Raw genomic sequence first — 17740 nt, 5'->3', positions numbered from 1 at the left:
TTCGTCAGGGCTTAATGAATTAAAAAAATTAACCAACAATATGTGTAATATGTATTTTTAATCCAACGAAAACAAATAACTATGAATGAAAAAGTATCCACAATTTTGTCGTATTGCCCAAATTAGACCAAAACTATTATGGTTTCGTTTAGGCATGGTTTGATTGATTTTTAAAAACTAACTAACACCATCTGTTAATTGTAGTCTTAGTTCAATAAAAACAAATACATATGACTAAAAAAGTTTAGTGTGCACTATCTATAGCGAATATTAACAGCCTACCTCCACCCTTCGCCACTGATACATTATGATTCTCCTCGATTTGCCGCCCCTCGAGTAACTGCCGCCCCCAGGCAACGCTCAATCTGCCTACCCTCACGGAACGTCACTGCGAAGAGTGATTGTTCTTTTAAAGCATTTCTTTTTACTTCTTCGTGGGTTCATTTACAATCCGTATATACTGGCAAATATTAATTTTCATGTTCCCACCAATATCACTCGTAGCTCCACGGTCTTCAAGATACCTCGTCGCAGGACAGATGTTATGTTTCATGACGCTGTGTATCGTGCAATTAGCTTATTTGATGGCACCATAAAGGTTGATTTGTTTTTTATTAACTATATAATGTTTGTGGACGTGTTAAATAGGTTAAATTTATAATTTTATATATTATCATATTTAATATTTACACATGCTGTCTTTTCCACTTTCTTGTTATATTAGTTGTTATTTGTAATTAAGATATTTTTATATATTTGTATTTATTATGTATTATGGTGCATTGGCCAATAGCTGTTATGCCGTAATACTCTTTTTTATAAATAAATAATAAATAAATAAATAATAACAATAGGCTCAATGACATTAGTGTAGCGTAATTAGTACAATTAGTCTAATTGTAATAGTAGTGTAATTACTATTAACACTCACAATGTCACAATCATCCGTACTTTGATAATATTGTCACCTAACTGTGAATCGAACGCGGGAGCACCCCGGATGAAAGGCCGGTGCCCTACGGACTGCACTATGAGTGCCGCCTTATAGGTAGACACGTTACTGCTCGGGCATCGCAGGCGTCTTTTTCATATTGTAGGGGTCGATCCAATGCTTGATGAAGGCCTCCCCTAGCTCCCCCGACTCTTCTCGATCCCTAGTTCTTCCCTGCCATGTACATCCACCGAATTCGTTTATCCAATGAGTGTTAGGGCGTTTAGTGCACTGTATGATGGCATTTCTAGTCCAATGCCATTTCATCAGCTTAATGACCTTTTTATATAATATAATACCTATATATTGTGTGTGTTATGTACCTATAATAGGTACTTTATTTGTTATTCTAATTTTTTGATTTCATTATAGAATGTTTGCCATACTCCCACTCCAGTAAATTACTAAGTAATTAATTCAAAAATCCAATTTTGAGACAGTTATAATATTATGAAATTTTCAAATACTTTAATAAATTCTGAATAAAGCAAAATCCTGGACATATAAAATTAGTAGTTACTATTTTTTTATGGAAAAACATGATATTCTTTTTTTAACTAGGTACCTACGTACATATTTTTTTATTGAAACATACAACAAGAGAGATATTTTAATATTTCCGAGTTGCGACTGTATTTTATTAGAGCATTTTACATTTTAAAAACATTGATACAGACCTACAAACTTATTTGTAGAATGGCCAAAAATGGAACTACGAACTATCAAAGGACGCTATTTTGAAAATATCATTCGAATGTCAGTTTTTGTCCAGTTACGAGTCTTGATTGGGTAGTTTTCAACAGTGGCTCCCCCATCCCATTCTTCAGATAAGTTTGTAGGTCTGTACAGTAGTTTAAACAACTTATGTGTGTCGTTCCTTAGCTGTTAAAATAGTAGTTTACAAGATTAATGAGTGTTTGAATAGTAATGATAAATACTGTAGAAATTGGTTTTCGATAGTACATATACGTTTGAAAAAAAGTATTTTATTAAAATATCAAAAAAAAAATAATCCAATCATAATATCCATAATTCTTAAACGACCATTTCAGACTTACGAAAACATTTTACACAATACGACATAGTTGTCCTGGAGAAGGGATTCCAATTCCGGGATCCCGAGCTATTTTCGATACCTATGAATCCCGGGATTGATAAACATAATCCCGAAACTTTCGGGATTGATTTTTTTATCAATTTTTATGGAGAATAAAATAAAAACGAAAATATAACAGAAAAAATACTTTTAATTACAAATAACTACATTTGAAATAAACTGAGTTTGAATGAAGTTTGATTTATACTCATGTGTAAGTTGCCGATTCATTTTATTTTTTCACATAAATTAATAAAGATGAGAAAGATTGAAAAAAAAACAATGCTTAGAACTATTAACAAAGTAATTCCAACATGATCTCATACGTTTTACAGCAGTTTCATATTTGGCTGTCTAATTAGATTTATGAAGCGGAAAGGCCATAAGTACACCATGATTTGCTTTACTATTTTAAATCTCGCAAACCATGTCATATAAGCGTTGGTATACCTACAAGAATATGAGTATGCCGTGGTGGTCTGGTTTGGTTCTTTTCTCTGAAATCGTATTCAATACGAGAGCCAGCAAATGTGCTGTATTCGCAAATATGTGTTGACCCAGTGCAAATGATTTGAACAGTTGGGTGAATTGCTGACTACTATTCCACATAAAAAATCCTGTGAATATAATCTTTATTCAAGCTCCGTGCTCCGGCTACAAGCGAAAATGATAATTTACTAATAATAACTTAGTGTTAAAATTTTCCCTCTAAAATTGTATTTCCAAATTTCATTTTCAGGACGGGGAGAGAACATGGGAAACCGCCGAAAGAGGCCGAGCGGCAAAAAAACTTCCCCGAAGAAGACCGAAGAGGAACCCCCGCAGCCGGATGTCGTGCAGTTTAAATATGGAATACGTAAGCTTCTTACACTTCCGTCATATTCAATATCCGGTTGGGGAAAATTTCTTCCCGTTTACCCCATTTTCTCCTTGAGTTTCCTCCGTGCTTTGAAAGCAATATTCGGCAATCTTATGCCCGCTGTGAGAGGAACATAATATGAATAATATTATTATAATATAATTTCTCAAATCAAATTAGTGGGTATCTACGCGATTTTCCTTTTAGCTTTTCAGTGAAATACCTACAGTTTTTGGTCAATTCCTCACAATCAGGGGCGGAGGGGGGGAGGTTCAAGGTTCAGAACATTTTTATTGATTAGTTTGTTAATTTATAAGAAAATGAGAGATTTCTCAATTATTTTTATATTTGAATTTTCTAAATTCTTAAAGAAAACGTAAAACGGTACATCCACGATGGCCGAGCGGCTTAAGTGTCGGCCTATAGCGTCGTGGATCCCGGGTTTGAATCCTGAGTCTGGCAAGTACATATTATTTTGTTTTTTTTTTTAATTTGTGTATGGATCTAATAGGTTGAGCAAGTGGCTGACATCCATTTCTCGTAAAAACAAAATCTGTAAAAACAAACCTCCACTCTGTGACCCACAATGATCTTATTAGGACTATTAGGACTTAACCATGGCAACTGTCAATGTTTGACTTTTTATTCGTTTGTTGATCATCTATTAGTCAGTAGTAGAACATGGATAAATCGGACAACTTATTGTCCTAAAATTGTAAAGTTCTTTAACAGACTAGGAGTGAGGACCTGATCGGCGGATCCCCTTCTAGAAGAGAAGATATGACAGCGAGTCGCAGTCAAAGCCTCGGTGAAATCACGAAAAAAAAAAATTATTGTCCTCTGTCTTTTGACTTGTCAATGAAGCGCCTGCATAAGGTAATTAGGTGGGTATATAACAAAAAACTCGCATACTAATATTGTCGGAAAATAATTAAGCGCTCCGGTTCATAATATTTTCTATGTCGGACGCTGCGAAACCCTCCTCCACCCTTGTGTAGAGTCTGGATTCAAGAAAGCATTGGTGTAGTTTTTTAATGTATGGAAGTATATTAATAATATAATTCGTGTATCCAAAAACGTGTGTCAAACTAGTGATATTTTCAACGGATAAATATGTAACGGTTTCCATTTTCAAGTAGGTATGAAAACGTCATAGTGTACGACGCATGTTTGAGACGATACGGTTTTAACGTAGCATCCTAGCGTCGCGCAATTTACTTATTTCCGCCCTTGTGCGATGAAACTCTGCGATGACTTAAAACAGATGAGAGGCAGTTTTAGCGGGGTGATATCAGGTTTAAACATACCAGGTACTTACGTGATATCTTTATTACAGGGTATAAAAAACCCTGTCCAAAATATTTAATGAGATTTTTTTCAAAGAGAGTTTTCAAAATCTCATATAAATAATAATAATATATATACACGAAATTTGGTTTGCGTTCAGTCATGTATATTAATTACTAGCTGAAGTACCCGGCTTCGCACAGGTTCGCATCGTGGTTATATTTATCTTAGATATTTAAAAAATAATAAGAGGTAATTATTTTTTTTTAATATTAAAATATCTGTGTTATAAAATATGGCAATATGAAAAAAATTCTAATAGGAGTAAAGGTCAAACAAAAAACCACTATATTAAAATCGAATCCAAAATATGCGAACGTTATTAATGTTATTAATATGTAGTAAAAAAAATCAAAATTGCATGGAACAAACAAACAATAAACGTTGTATTTTATATAATACAATCGCAATCGGATGAATGTTATAGGAACGCATACGAATAGAAGAAGAAGATGATTTTCTAATTCAGAAATCTTCGTGGGCATGCTCACGACAACTCACCAAAGTTTCATTGTGAATAAAAGAAGATAAAATAGAAGAAGAAGGAGATCGTTATTCTAATTCAGAAACCTTTGCGGGTTTTGGCACAATTACTGATGAAAGTTTTATTGCAATCGGATGAATGGAATAGAAACGCATACGAATAGAAGAATATAAAATAAAAGAAGAAAATGGTTGTACTAATTCAGAAACCTTCGCAGGTGTTGGCACAACCACTAACGAAAGTTTCATCGCAATCGGATGAATGGTATAGGGACCATACAAATAAAAGAAGATAGAATGATGAAGAAGAAGAAGAAAAAGAAGATGGTTGTACTTATTCAGAAACCTTTGCGGGTGTTCCCACAACAACTGACGAAGGTTTCATCGCAATTGGATGAATGGTACAGGAACCATACGAATAAAAGAAGATATAATGAAGAAGGAGTAGAAGAAGATGGTTTTTCTAATTTAAAAACCTTTGCGGGTGTGTGTACAATAACTGACGAAAGTTTTGTCGCAATCGGATGAATGGTATAGGAACCATACGAATAAAAGTCCTTTTTCTTGAGTGTGTAATTTAACAAGATAATTAATAGCTAGTCGAAAAATCTAGGTTATCACAAGTATTGTTTTTGTTTTGTTACGCCAAAGAAGTATAACTTCTAACGCGCGTACATAAGTACACACACAGATTTTTTTATTATTATACGAGACGTCGTGTACCTTTTCCTCTGCGAAGAGAGATCGAGAACATTATGCTTTGATCCTGCATGTCACAAGTTTCGAGACATTATTTATGCACCGTGAGTGTAAAACCAAGGCATCTGCAAAAGACATATTTTGGATATATTAAAGTTTGAAATCTTCGTTTTGTTATGACAACTAGAGTTTCTAAAAAAAAACATAATATTTGTTTTATGTCTACATTATATTGCATATTCTTTCAGTTATTTCACTTTTACATTATCAAGTTCACGACTTTTGCAGTTGTTTTGCATTAAATCTCGAAATTGAAAAATTTGCAGATGCCTTGGTTTTACACTCACGGTGCGTAAATACTCCATTTGACCGTCTGAGCATAGCATATCGATTTCCATTATATTATTACATACACATTATCACATATATATGTAAATAATGCCAAAAAATTATCGAGCGCTACGATTCATGAATTCTTCTATTTCGAGAGCTGACTTACAGGCGAAAGCATTCACCCAGAAATTGAAAGACATGGTTTGATTCGCACTCGTTTTTCTTAGCTCGTATTCTTATTTGTCCGGTGGTTCTTTGTCCGGTACAAATCTTGCAATCGATTTTTAACTAACTTCCCGACTAGCTAGACAATTTTAGAATATATCAGAAGACGATGCCATTGCATTTTTAATACTTTTAGCCATCTTTAAGTAGAATTGAATTCATTTTCAGTTAATCCTGTTTTGTATGAAAAGTTATTTCGACACCATTATTGGTTGCTAGGGGATCTGGGGTCCTAGCAACTAAATTATTAATATATACGTGCGTTACTATGGAAATCAATATGACATGTCAAGTACGATTTTTTTTGATCGTTAAGTAAAATTTATAATATGGTTCAACAGAAAAATTAAAAACGTTGTAAGTATATAAAAAGTTATTTTTATCTTGTAATTATTTCTCATAATTATATGTTTCTGAGATTTCAAAATAATGCCATTTTTGTAAATATAGGTATGTTATAAAGAATATTTCTTTTATATAAACGATATTTTATATAAGATATCAGTAACGTGGGATGGGAAGTGTGCCGTTTTTATTCGACATAAATAGTGCACATTCAACTTCGTCAGTCATAATTATTGTTTTCATTGAACTAATAATAAAATTTGCAGATGGTGCTGGATAGTTTTTAAAACTCAATTAAACCCTATCTAAACCAAACTATAATAGTTTAGGTATGCTGTGGGCGATCCGACAAACATAGTGAATACTTTTCAGTGGTGATAATTATTTATTTTCATTGTATTAAAAATACATATTACATAGATTAGAGAAGACCTTCGTAAATTCAATGTAAACCTCATACAAGCAATTGTGAAAGCAGGCAGAAGTCTAAACAAAAACAAGCAATGCTTGTCGATAGGAAAACGTCAAATCACAGCACTAAAAGCAAAAGATGGTTCTATCGTCAGAAATTGGGAACACTTGTTAAGCCGAGTTGAAGAGTTCTACAACGATCTCTACAGTGATGACACTGACAATACGACTATAGACTTAGATCTTCAGAGAAATGGAAATTCGGAAGACCATACTCCCGAAATTACATCCTGGGAAGTAACCCATGCTTTAAATTACATGAAAAGTGGGAAAGCCCCCGGGGAAGACGGTTTAACGATAGATATCCTCAAAAAAGCAGGAAAGGATGCAAATGAAGTACTTGCACAATTGTTCACAGCCTGCATATGCAAAAGAGGATGTCCCAGAGGTATGGAAAAATGCCAGCATTGTCATTCTTCACAAAAAAGGTGACAGAGAAGACCTAGCAAATTATCGTCCAATAAGTCTACTCCCTATTCTCTACAAGACGTTCACAAAAATTCTCTCAAACCGTCTGCAAAATGTACTAGACGAGAACCAACCGAGAGAACAAGCCGGATTTAGAGGAGGATACAGCACTATGGACCATATCCAAGTCGTCAGAGAAATCATAGAGCGGTACCAGGAATACAAACTGCCACTATGCATGGGTTTTATAGACTATGAGAAGGCGTTTGATTCGATAAAGAAATGTTCAATACTCGACGCACTCAGAAAACAAGGAATCCCTGGACGCTATATAAATATTTTCAATAATATATACAGTAGCGCAACAGCATCTGTAAATCTCCATAAACCATCGCGCAGATTTCCTATCAGCAAAGGAGTCCGACAAGGTGATACAATCTCACCTAAACTATTTACAGCTACCCTTGAAGACTTATTCAGGCAACTTGACTGGAATGACAAAGGGATCCCCATAAATGGAGAATACCTGAGTCATCTGCGCTTTGCCGATGACATAGTAATTTTCTCGCAAGACTCAGAAGACCTCCAAAGCAGAATGCAGGAACTCGCTGAAGTAAGCAACAAAGTAGGTTTGAAAATAAATGTAACAAAGACGAAAGTCATGTTCAACTGCTTTGCAGGCCAAAAAGAGATCCTCATCAATGGCACTCAGCTCGAACAGGTGAAAAGCTACATCTATCTGGGACAACAAGTATCTATAGATGGATGTATATTTGATGAAATTGTTCGCAGAGTAAAGCTAGGCTGGAGTGCTTTTGGCCGCCTGAATAATGTCTTCAAAAGTGACCTTCCACTGTGCCTAAAGCGCAAAGTGTTCAACCAGTGTGTGCTTCCCGTGATGACATATGCGTGTGAAACATGGGCCCTAAGTAAAAGAGAGATCCAGAAACTTAGAGTAGCACAACGTGGTATGGAGAGGTGCATGCTGGGCATAACGCGAAAGGACAAAAAGAGGAATGAGTGGATAAGGAAGCAGACAAGGGTTTGCGATGTAATAAAGTTTATTAAAAGCCTTAAATGGAGATGGGCTGGACACATAGCTCGAAGAAGAGACAATCGTTGGACAAATCTAGTCATCCAGTGGTATCCAAGAAGTACAAAACGTCCACAAGGTAGACCTAGAGGCCGCTGGATCGATGAAATGATAAAGTTCTGCGGAAGTACGTGGCAACGCAATGCACAGGACCGAGAGAAGTGGAAGCAACTTGAAGAGGCCTTCATCCAGCAGTGGATAGATTCAGGCTGATGATGATTACATATGGTGTCGGTTAATAACACCGAACTATAATTGTTAAAAAATATTCTTCTATCAGTAAAATATCTATAATTATGTATGGTTTATCGGTTTAATTTTTTTTACTATAATTTGATATGACTTGGGTCAGGCACGGTCTAATTGAATTTTAATAACTAACAAACACCAACTACGTATTATATATAACCTTAGTTCAATGAAAACGAGCACTATTGATACTATCGACCGAAGGTACTTGATGGAATTTGAATTTAAATTCTATTGGATTCAAGCTCTATACTATTCCATTTAAGTCGTTTTATGCAACCCGAGGTTCATCTTTCGCCATCTTCAGGCGTCGTGTACACTCACCAAAGGTAAACACACACTGACAACCAGTGTTGCCAAGTCAAAATTTTAAATTTCAGTAGATTTTGAAAAAAAATTCAGTAGATTCCATAAAATATCAGTAGAATTTGGAAAGAGTGATTAATGAGATCTTTTTTCAGATAAATCGTTTTTACACGAAGCGCAATTAACATCTCCCTTTTTTAGACAAAAATTCCTATCGGCAAAGTCAAGTAATTCCGTTTTTACACCTTAAGTAATTAACATATTATCCTTTTATTTATACAAATCCATATCGACAAAGTCAAATATTTCCATTTTTACAGCACCAAAGATAATTGACGTCTCCTTTTTTCTTTTTTTTAGATAAAAAAATTCCTGTCGACAAAATCAGAAATATCAGTAGATTTCTTGAATTTCGAAAAAAAATCAATAATTCAGTATATTTACAGATATAATATAGCAAAAAATATCAGTAGATCTACTGAAATTTCAGTAGACATGGCAACACTGCTGACAACGAACACTCTTAACTATACCTTATATAGTAAATCAATATAATAAAATAAGTAAAAACTCCATTTCCTACCTATCTAGTCAGAGGTCACAAAAAAATACAATAAACAAATTATGAATAGTTGAAGTGTCAGTAAAAAATCTAATTAGTAAAAACCCTATCTTATTAATTACAATACACTTGATAGCATATTACTATAATAAATTGTCAAAACCTGATAATAGATCATTATTCTTTATAAAAAATAAAAATACTACACTCAAGAGGTGTAAATCCTCAATTCTAAGAAAAATAATTAATGGGGTTAACTAATGAGATATTAATCTTTAATAATACTCTTACGTGGTACCTGTGTTTACCTTTGGTGAGTGTACACGACGCCTGAAAATGCCGAAAGGTGAAAATCGGGTCGCAAAAAACGATTTATATGGAATAGTACAGAGCTTGTAACCAATAGAACACAAACACGTTTGACTTTCAAAGTTTAGTGTGTACTATTTATGTCGGATCTTAACAGCCTACCTCCACCCTTCACGACTGATAGATATACCATAATATATTTTCCAGTATTCGAATTTTGAACAAAGCTCATCACGGTATAAAAAGTATTGAATAATACGTCAAATGTTAGCGGACAACTTATGCTGGTGGATCTATAGTGTTAATTTCCATATAATTGGGGATGGTGATCATCCCTATTAACCCTAAAAGATGAGCCGCTACTGCATTGGCAACGTATTCGTATTATGTATAAAAAGTATATCATTTCTTTTAGTCTTAGTAAAAACATTTTGGTTTGACAGAATAAACACGTATAGGTAAAAATAAATTTCGTTCATTTTTTAAAAATAATATGTCAAGGCAAGTTATCTCAACATGACAGCATTTTTCGTGACTGAAGCCTAAAACGTATCCACCTTTTACTGAAATTACTTTTAAAAAATCCATTCACAACACGTTTTCGAAAAAAATTCGCACTACAATATAGTAGAAATAGATCAAAGGTCCCTGAAGGTCTCCATTGAAATATCGCTCGCGTTCGGTTTGAAATATTTGCCATTTTTCCCGCGCTTCCGATCCGCGGCGGGGGAGGGGGTGGACTTGTCACCTGCAAATCCGCCGGCAAATAAATGGCGCCGCGGATGGATTTCCCGCCAAATTCCTAATATTTATTTTCTATTTCTCTTTTGGGTGGGAATGCGGGCGTCTGTCATTGTCTAGTTTTGATTTATCAGGTACACGGAGGCTACAAAGTAAAAAAATAAACAATAAAATATCTTTCTAATATAAAACGGAGTGTTTAAACACCTAAATGAGATTAGAAACAATTTCGAAAAAAGATTTACCGATACAATCAATATATCAAGGGCCGGAGTGCTGTCTTATGGTAGAAAATGAAGAATTTGAGGTATTTTGCGAGCTTAGATAATCTACAGACCTTTTTTTTAGGAAAAAAACGTATATGTCATGATGACACCAATCTTTTGTCATCTCAGAAATTAATATTTATTGACCATATAAAATATATTTCATGATGTTACTGCTAAAGTTGGTGAGTCTCGAAATCATGTTATGCAATAAAAAATATTCTTTCTCTAATTGTTTAAGGGGGTACATGCTCAGCATTGGTCAAAATGGAGCTTTTGTTCTATATTAAAAGCATGATCCTGGACATACCTTAAACGTTGTAGATAATCTATTTATATAATTTTGAAGCCTTATTATCCTTTATATTTATTTTAAACATTTGATGACTGCATAAAGTATTTTTATTACATAAAAAAGTATTCTTTTAAACCTCTCGCTCTAATGTTTTAGAATATAGTCATATTTCAGTACATAAATGTGCAGTGGTGTTAAGATTTTTTACATTTATTAATTTTTAAACGCATTTATAAAACCATCAGTATAATTTATATCACATTATTATAGTGAAATATTTACGATAAAAAAATATATTGATAATCTCTGTGATCCCTAATTTGACAAGAATTGGGCATTTTATTATTCAAAAATGGGCAAGATTAACACATTTGAAGATAATTATAAAGATATTCATTATAAGCTATGTCTTTGACCATTTAAGTGTGATAAACGTCCTACGAATAATGGTTGCTTTATAATAATTATTGACCTAAGAATAAGGTAGTGTTTTTTTTAAATACGCCATTTCTTTTGGCATTCCCCAGTGGTTAAACTACAACATACGGCCGTAGCCATAAATTGACAAACTATAATTGAAGTAGGGAGTAAAATGATGTTAACGCGCGTGTTCGAACATTTAAAAAATTATGTATTTTAATTAGGTACAAATCTAATAAGATTCTTACATACTCAAATATTGTGTGATTATATTCAGAATTCAATAAAAATAATAATTTCAACAATCAAACATAAACTTTGTGACACATTTCATTTCAAGGTTTCGCGATACCTACGTAATTAGAATTCGCAAATAATTATGATTTTGTTATAATATCGTCAGGTTAATGCATATTATTACAATGCTAAAATATTCTAAAGGTATAGGTATAGTAAATCAATGGTTATGAAGTTATGCTATTATACGAAATGCACAATAGCATCATAGCTTTATACTGTAATTAATATACGTTTAAATATGATATAGTATCTGAAGATATTGTTCAAGTATTTTTTTTTTTTTTTTTAATATTAATAACCATGCCCTTGCTTTTTCGTACAAGGTGGTTGGGTGAGTTAGTTGCATTGATGTGGGGCTAATTAGGTTCTTCCATTTATATATTTAATTTTCTTTATGGCCAGGATTAAATATTTTGTGTAGTGTTCCTGTTTTGTTCTATTGCTTAGTACATCGTGAGGCTTTTGGAGGTCAATTTCATGATTATGCTGTCTACATTGAGTTCTGAGAGTCCATCGAGTATAGGGCAATCGTTGATGACATGCCACACAGTTTGAGATGTGTTGCCGTCACATGGACAACAGTCATCATCCCTCAATTTAAATCTTTTTAGATAAGCTCGCACTGCTCCGTGGCCTATTAGTATATGTGTGAGTTCGTGTGATATTTTTAAGTTCCTGGCAAGACTGATGGCAAAGATTATGTTTGGAATAAATTTATGCGTTATTGATCCTGTGGCGGATGTTGTGTATCTGTGGTTTCCTAGCTCTATCGTGTCTTCGTTTAGTTTTTGTTACAATAGCAATATGACTAGAGTCTGTGTTCTATAAACTGGCGTACACGTCACACGGAAAACATTGTGCCATCGCGTTCAACTGTTGAAAGTTTTTAATGGCAGGGAACGAGATGGATGCAAAAGCGGGGGGGAAACCTGCACACCAGCTTATAAAAGAAAGACTCTTGCAATCAATTCGAATCTTTAGACTTCAATATTTTAGAAATGTATAAAACGGGATATTTGTGCATCTAGAAACAGCAATTTAACATTATTTTTGAAACAGCCTATGTTCTTTTTTCAAATAAATCCCACCCCAGTGTGAAGTGTGAAAAACCGTGGTGGAATTTTCAAACAAAGCGGCTAATGTTTTCTTTTACACCGATTTTAATTAAAAAAAATATAAGTACCCACTATATTTTTATTTTGATTCAAATTCTAAAATATTAATCGTATTTATCTGACATTCATGCAACTGCAAATTGGTAGGTACTTAAATATTTTTTAAGTTAGAAAATTTTCTGGTAAAAATCGTCTGTTATCTGTCATAATATTATATGATACAGTTTTTATATCTCTGTTCTCAATGACATAATATAATATATATATTTTAAACTCAGGAGTATGTATACGTCGATTATTAAGCATAATTTTATTAAAAATACATAATAAAAAAATCTATTCGTTAGTCTGGACCAGTGCTTGAAATGGAGTGAAAGGCATCTTTCACTCCATTTCAAAATCTTTGAGACTACTAACTATTAATTAATTATGACAATTAATACATTCATTTTCATTGTTTACTATAGTTTAACAAATAACTTGACATGTACACACCTATTTCTACAAACAATAATAAGAGTTTAAGCTGTTTTCTTACTTAATGTGACATAACTATGATTAATGAGATTTTTGTACCATTCTGTAGAATTTGTATTTAGTATTCTAGGATTTGCTTTCCGACATTTTCAATGTCTATGGATAACCATGCAAATATGCGGCAGATAAAGTAAAGAAATATAATAATATCATTTTTGACAGCATATTCTGTTGGGAATAATGGATCGTTTAGAGGATGTTAAATTATGAACATGGTTTTCTTCATATGATTAACTTTATTATTATCATCATCATGAATAATAATGTACAGAGTAATAGATTACATTGATTATGCGACCGTTACAATAGACCTTCGATTATACACTAATGTCACGCCGGACACTCAAGTGAACATTTAACTGTAATTAGTATTAATTAGTATTTAGCATTGGCGGACAGCCAGTGCCGTAGTTAAACGTATTAATAATATTCTTATATTATTACTTATAATATTTAGTTATGTTATTATATTAGACGGCTATATATCAACATATTCACTACCCAAATCTTTAATAGCTGTATATATCAAAATGTCTAAAGACTGTTATTATTGAACAATATGTCTGTCTATGGTAATTAGGTAGGTATATAAGACATATAACAAAGACATTCGCTTACTTATATTTTCGGAAAATTATCGAGCACTCCGGTTTATAAACTTTTCTATTTCGAGCGCTGGTCTGGACCCAAATTGAGTACATTTTTTGGGTATCGCAGGTTTTGTGTGAATGAATATTTATCCAGAATCTTTAGTGAGATATATTTTTTTAATATTATTGCGGCAATAATTTTAACCGAAAAAACTTATTTCTAACATCGTCAATAATTAATAATTTATTAATTAATATTTTAGTTACATATTATTTTTAATATATAACTAGTAATCAATACAATTTAATTACGTAATTTTGTAGTACAGAAATGTAGGGAAATTTCTCTATGTGGGTCTATAACATAATTACGAGTAGGGAATCCAATCTCGAGCCAAAATTCTAATCCCGGGATTTCGGGATTACAATTTGACAATCCCGGGATCACGGGACTGGTCCCGGGATTAGATTTTCTTCCATTGTTAATATAAAAAAATTAAATTTACAAATAACGTTAATAAAATCGGTCAACAATAAATCTAGTATAATTTATACTATTTAAGATATTTATTGTTAATATTGTATACATTCAATCTTAGAAATACATAAGTTTAATGGAGTAAATAATATTGTAATATAAATAATAATGTGAATTTTATATGAGATTGCTGTTTCTGATAGTAAAGACTTAATAAATGGGTTAGCAAGATTTAAAATAGTAAAGCAAATCATGTGGTGCACTTATGGCCTTTTCGCTTCAAATCTAATTAGTCAGAAAAATATGAAACTGCCGTAAAACGTATGAGATCATAGTGGAATTACTTTTTTAATAGTGCGAAGTATTGTTTTTTCCAATCTTTCTCATTTTTATTAATTTATGTGAAAAAATAAAACGAATCGGCAACTTACACATGGGTATAAATCAAACTTCATTCAAACTCAGTTTATTTCTAATGTAGGTATTTGTTATTAAAAATATTTTTTCTGTTATATTTTCGTTTTTATTTTATTTTCCATAAAAATTGCGGGATTCATAGGTATCGAAAATAGCCCGGGATTGGAATCCCTACGAGTATGTTGCAGTGAATTTTATTAAGCCTGACTATAATATAATATTAAGGTTAAAAATAATTTATATAAAAATTCAGATATACCTATATAGTATTATTGAAAGAATGGTAATGATTCATACGAATAACAGTCGAACCCTTTTCGTGAATTGATTTATTTTGACTTTTAGAGCTGCGTGGTATTATTCTATATTATAGTCTGTTATGTGAATACCAATTTTCAGAGGGTTTAATCCTTTCTATGCCGCAATTAGTTAATTGATAGTAATTAACATAAGAATTGGTGTAATTAGGGCGTCCAAAGACGCTTTGGGCACTTAACCGGTTAAATAAGAAACTAAAATATAATATTATCTACCCATACTAACTACCTACTTCGCATGTATTGATTAGGTTACTAATACCATTATTGTTGTGAGTAGGGTAGCTTGGTAGACATGAAAGATTAACAGAAACGCAAGATAATATTTAATTTAATATTTTATATTTATTCTTGACAGACCATCCGAAAGATAAAAGAATAGCCGGGACTGAATAAAATCAACCTATTGGTATAATAACAATACGTATAAAAGGCAGTTCAGCAGAGCTATTCTAAGTAGTTAACACAGTAACTCGTTTCCGTTATTTTTATTGCTCCAAAATAACACGGATATTACTCGGAGCAATTCCATAAACAATGTGGTAATCTACAATAATTGTTAGCACAGTTAACACGTCTAACTTGATTATAATGGGATATATTTGAAATCAAGTAAGACGTGTTACTCAACGACATTATTTTGACATCTCAGGTTAACGTCATGGGCGGCTGTGTTAAAAATGATAAAACGATGCAATAAAGCGAGAGAAAAAGGTTCTTCTCAACTAGACTCGGCCGAAGTAAGAGTGGGAAGGAAGTTCCTAGTAGAATCTTGACGGGCACTCCTCGTTAGTTGCGTCTTGTGTGTCCCTGATAACTATCTTAGAAATCGGAAGTATTAGTTGTTTGTTTTACAAAGGTGCAAAACTAACCTGCCATTGGTGATGCCAATTGGGAGGGCAATAACCCTGTTCAACCAAATTGCTTTAGATGTTGATATATTTCACCTATATGAAGATGAGTATATAGGTGAGGGTTGTCTTATAAATTCTTAAAATAGGGTCCACTTAGCTCATTCAGTGTGCTTCCATGCTATATAATTTTTTTACTTACCTGTTTGCTTTTTATACTGTTTTATTCTATTTCTTTTTTTAAATGTCATGTTGTGAAAGTATTATAATTAAATGTTTACTGTATGTAAAAATAAATAAATTTGAATTTGAATAGGCTTGAAAGATTATAGAGATGTGGCCATGGCCCCCACAATGAGTGGGAGGAGGGGGACTGACAGGGCTCTATCCTGGAGGCCCGGGCTTTGGGGGGGGCATGTCGGGTTGACCAGATAAGTGAGATAAATACACATCATAAATTAGCTTGAACAGTAAAAAAAGTCGCCTGCAATGCTATTATACTTCATGCCCATTAACATTTTGAATTATATGATTGTGCGGTGTAATTTTTTATTATTGTGTGTCAATACTCGACAACTCCATAATTAAAGTAGATGTATTAAAAATCGCTAATAATACACTATATAAGTAGGTACCCTTAATCTGACCTAAAACACAATTTGTAAAACGTTAATGTTGTGCGTCACTACTTTTAACCTTAGTGATAGGTAGAGGGCCCGCTTCAGGATGGGGGGGGGGGGCATGGATGTGGCGGATAGTGTAGAGAAAACTTTGTTTGAATGTCGAGTTGGAACAATAACCCGTTTACATGACATGCAAGCATTTACTGCTGACAATACGTTATCGCTGCCATAAGATAAAAATTCACATATTGTAAACATGTATTATCATGCAAGTTGCAAGATTGCATGCATGAATCAAAAAAGTTCGGAAGCTTCTGAATTTTCACGCGACTGTTGGTATTGTTAGATATATGCGCCAGCACAGGAGAACGATAGTGGCAAACCTGCCAGTAAAAAAAATGAATCACACCACGTAGACTCATTTTGAGGTTAACCGATTTTCAAAACCTGTCAAATAGTAATGTAAAAAGTGGAAGTTATTTCAGAAAAACAAATTTGTATTATTTTGTTTTGGGAGTTTTATGAATTTATAGATGGAATAAAATTTGCTAGGCCCTAGAGAGACATACGTAGGTAGTATCCCAACTGAAAGCAATTGGAATAGTGAATTTATATCGTCAGCGAAATATAACTCCAGCGAAATGAATTTATTTATCATACGTGAAAAACCGGCTGAACCGAATTGGTCTAAAAATCAACTCATGCATTTAATAGAGAATGCATTTTTAATTAAGACATATGGTATTTTTTGCTAGTGTGTAAATGGTAGATAGGTATTGTAATAAAACAAATAAAAGATGTAATGGTAATCTTATGCTATCTCGAGATAACCAATATGCTATAAATAATATAAATGATAATATTATTATATATGCATGACCACGGTCTAGTTCAACCGTCAAACTTATCAACAGCTCTGAGTGAGGATCGGCATCTATTTTAGAAAGGAATATTCCTCAAGAAAATCTTCTCCCACGACAATGAGTCACGAAGGTTTCTTGCAATACTTACACT

General features: G+C 33.1%; 1 protein-coding gene across 1 annotated transcript in view; it reads left to right on the top strand.

Annotated features, from left to right (window-relative positions):
* The first annotated feature begins 2834 nt into the window (after nucleotides 1-2834).
* The window catches only part of LOC147069673 (ras-like protein family member 10B), a 317782-nt gene continuing 302876 nt past the window's right edge, over nucleotides 2835-17740 (top strand). Inside the window, exon 1 of the mRNA XM_085950866.1 lies at nucleotides 2835-2943. Coding sequence (XP_085806992.1) covers nucleotides 2841-2943 — 103 coding nt within the window. The 5' untranslated portion in view covers nucleotides 2835-2840. The remainder of the gene's footprint in view (nucleotides 2944-17740) is intronic.

The sequence above is a fragment of the Rhyacophila brunnea genome, unplaced genomic scaffold, assembly GCF_057557595.1.
Source record: "Rhyacophila brunnea isolate RB1 unplaced genomic scaffold, BYU_Rbru_1.0 scaffold_23, whole genome shotgun sequence".
In the NCBI taxonomy this organism is placed as follows: Eukaryota; Metazoa; Arthropoda; class Insecta; order Trichoptera; family Rhyacophilidae; genus Rhyacophila; species Rhyacophila brunnea.
Note: the sequence above shows the minus strand (reverse complement) of the source record. Positions and strands in the feature narration are given on the sequence as shown.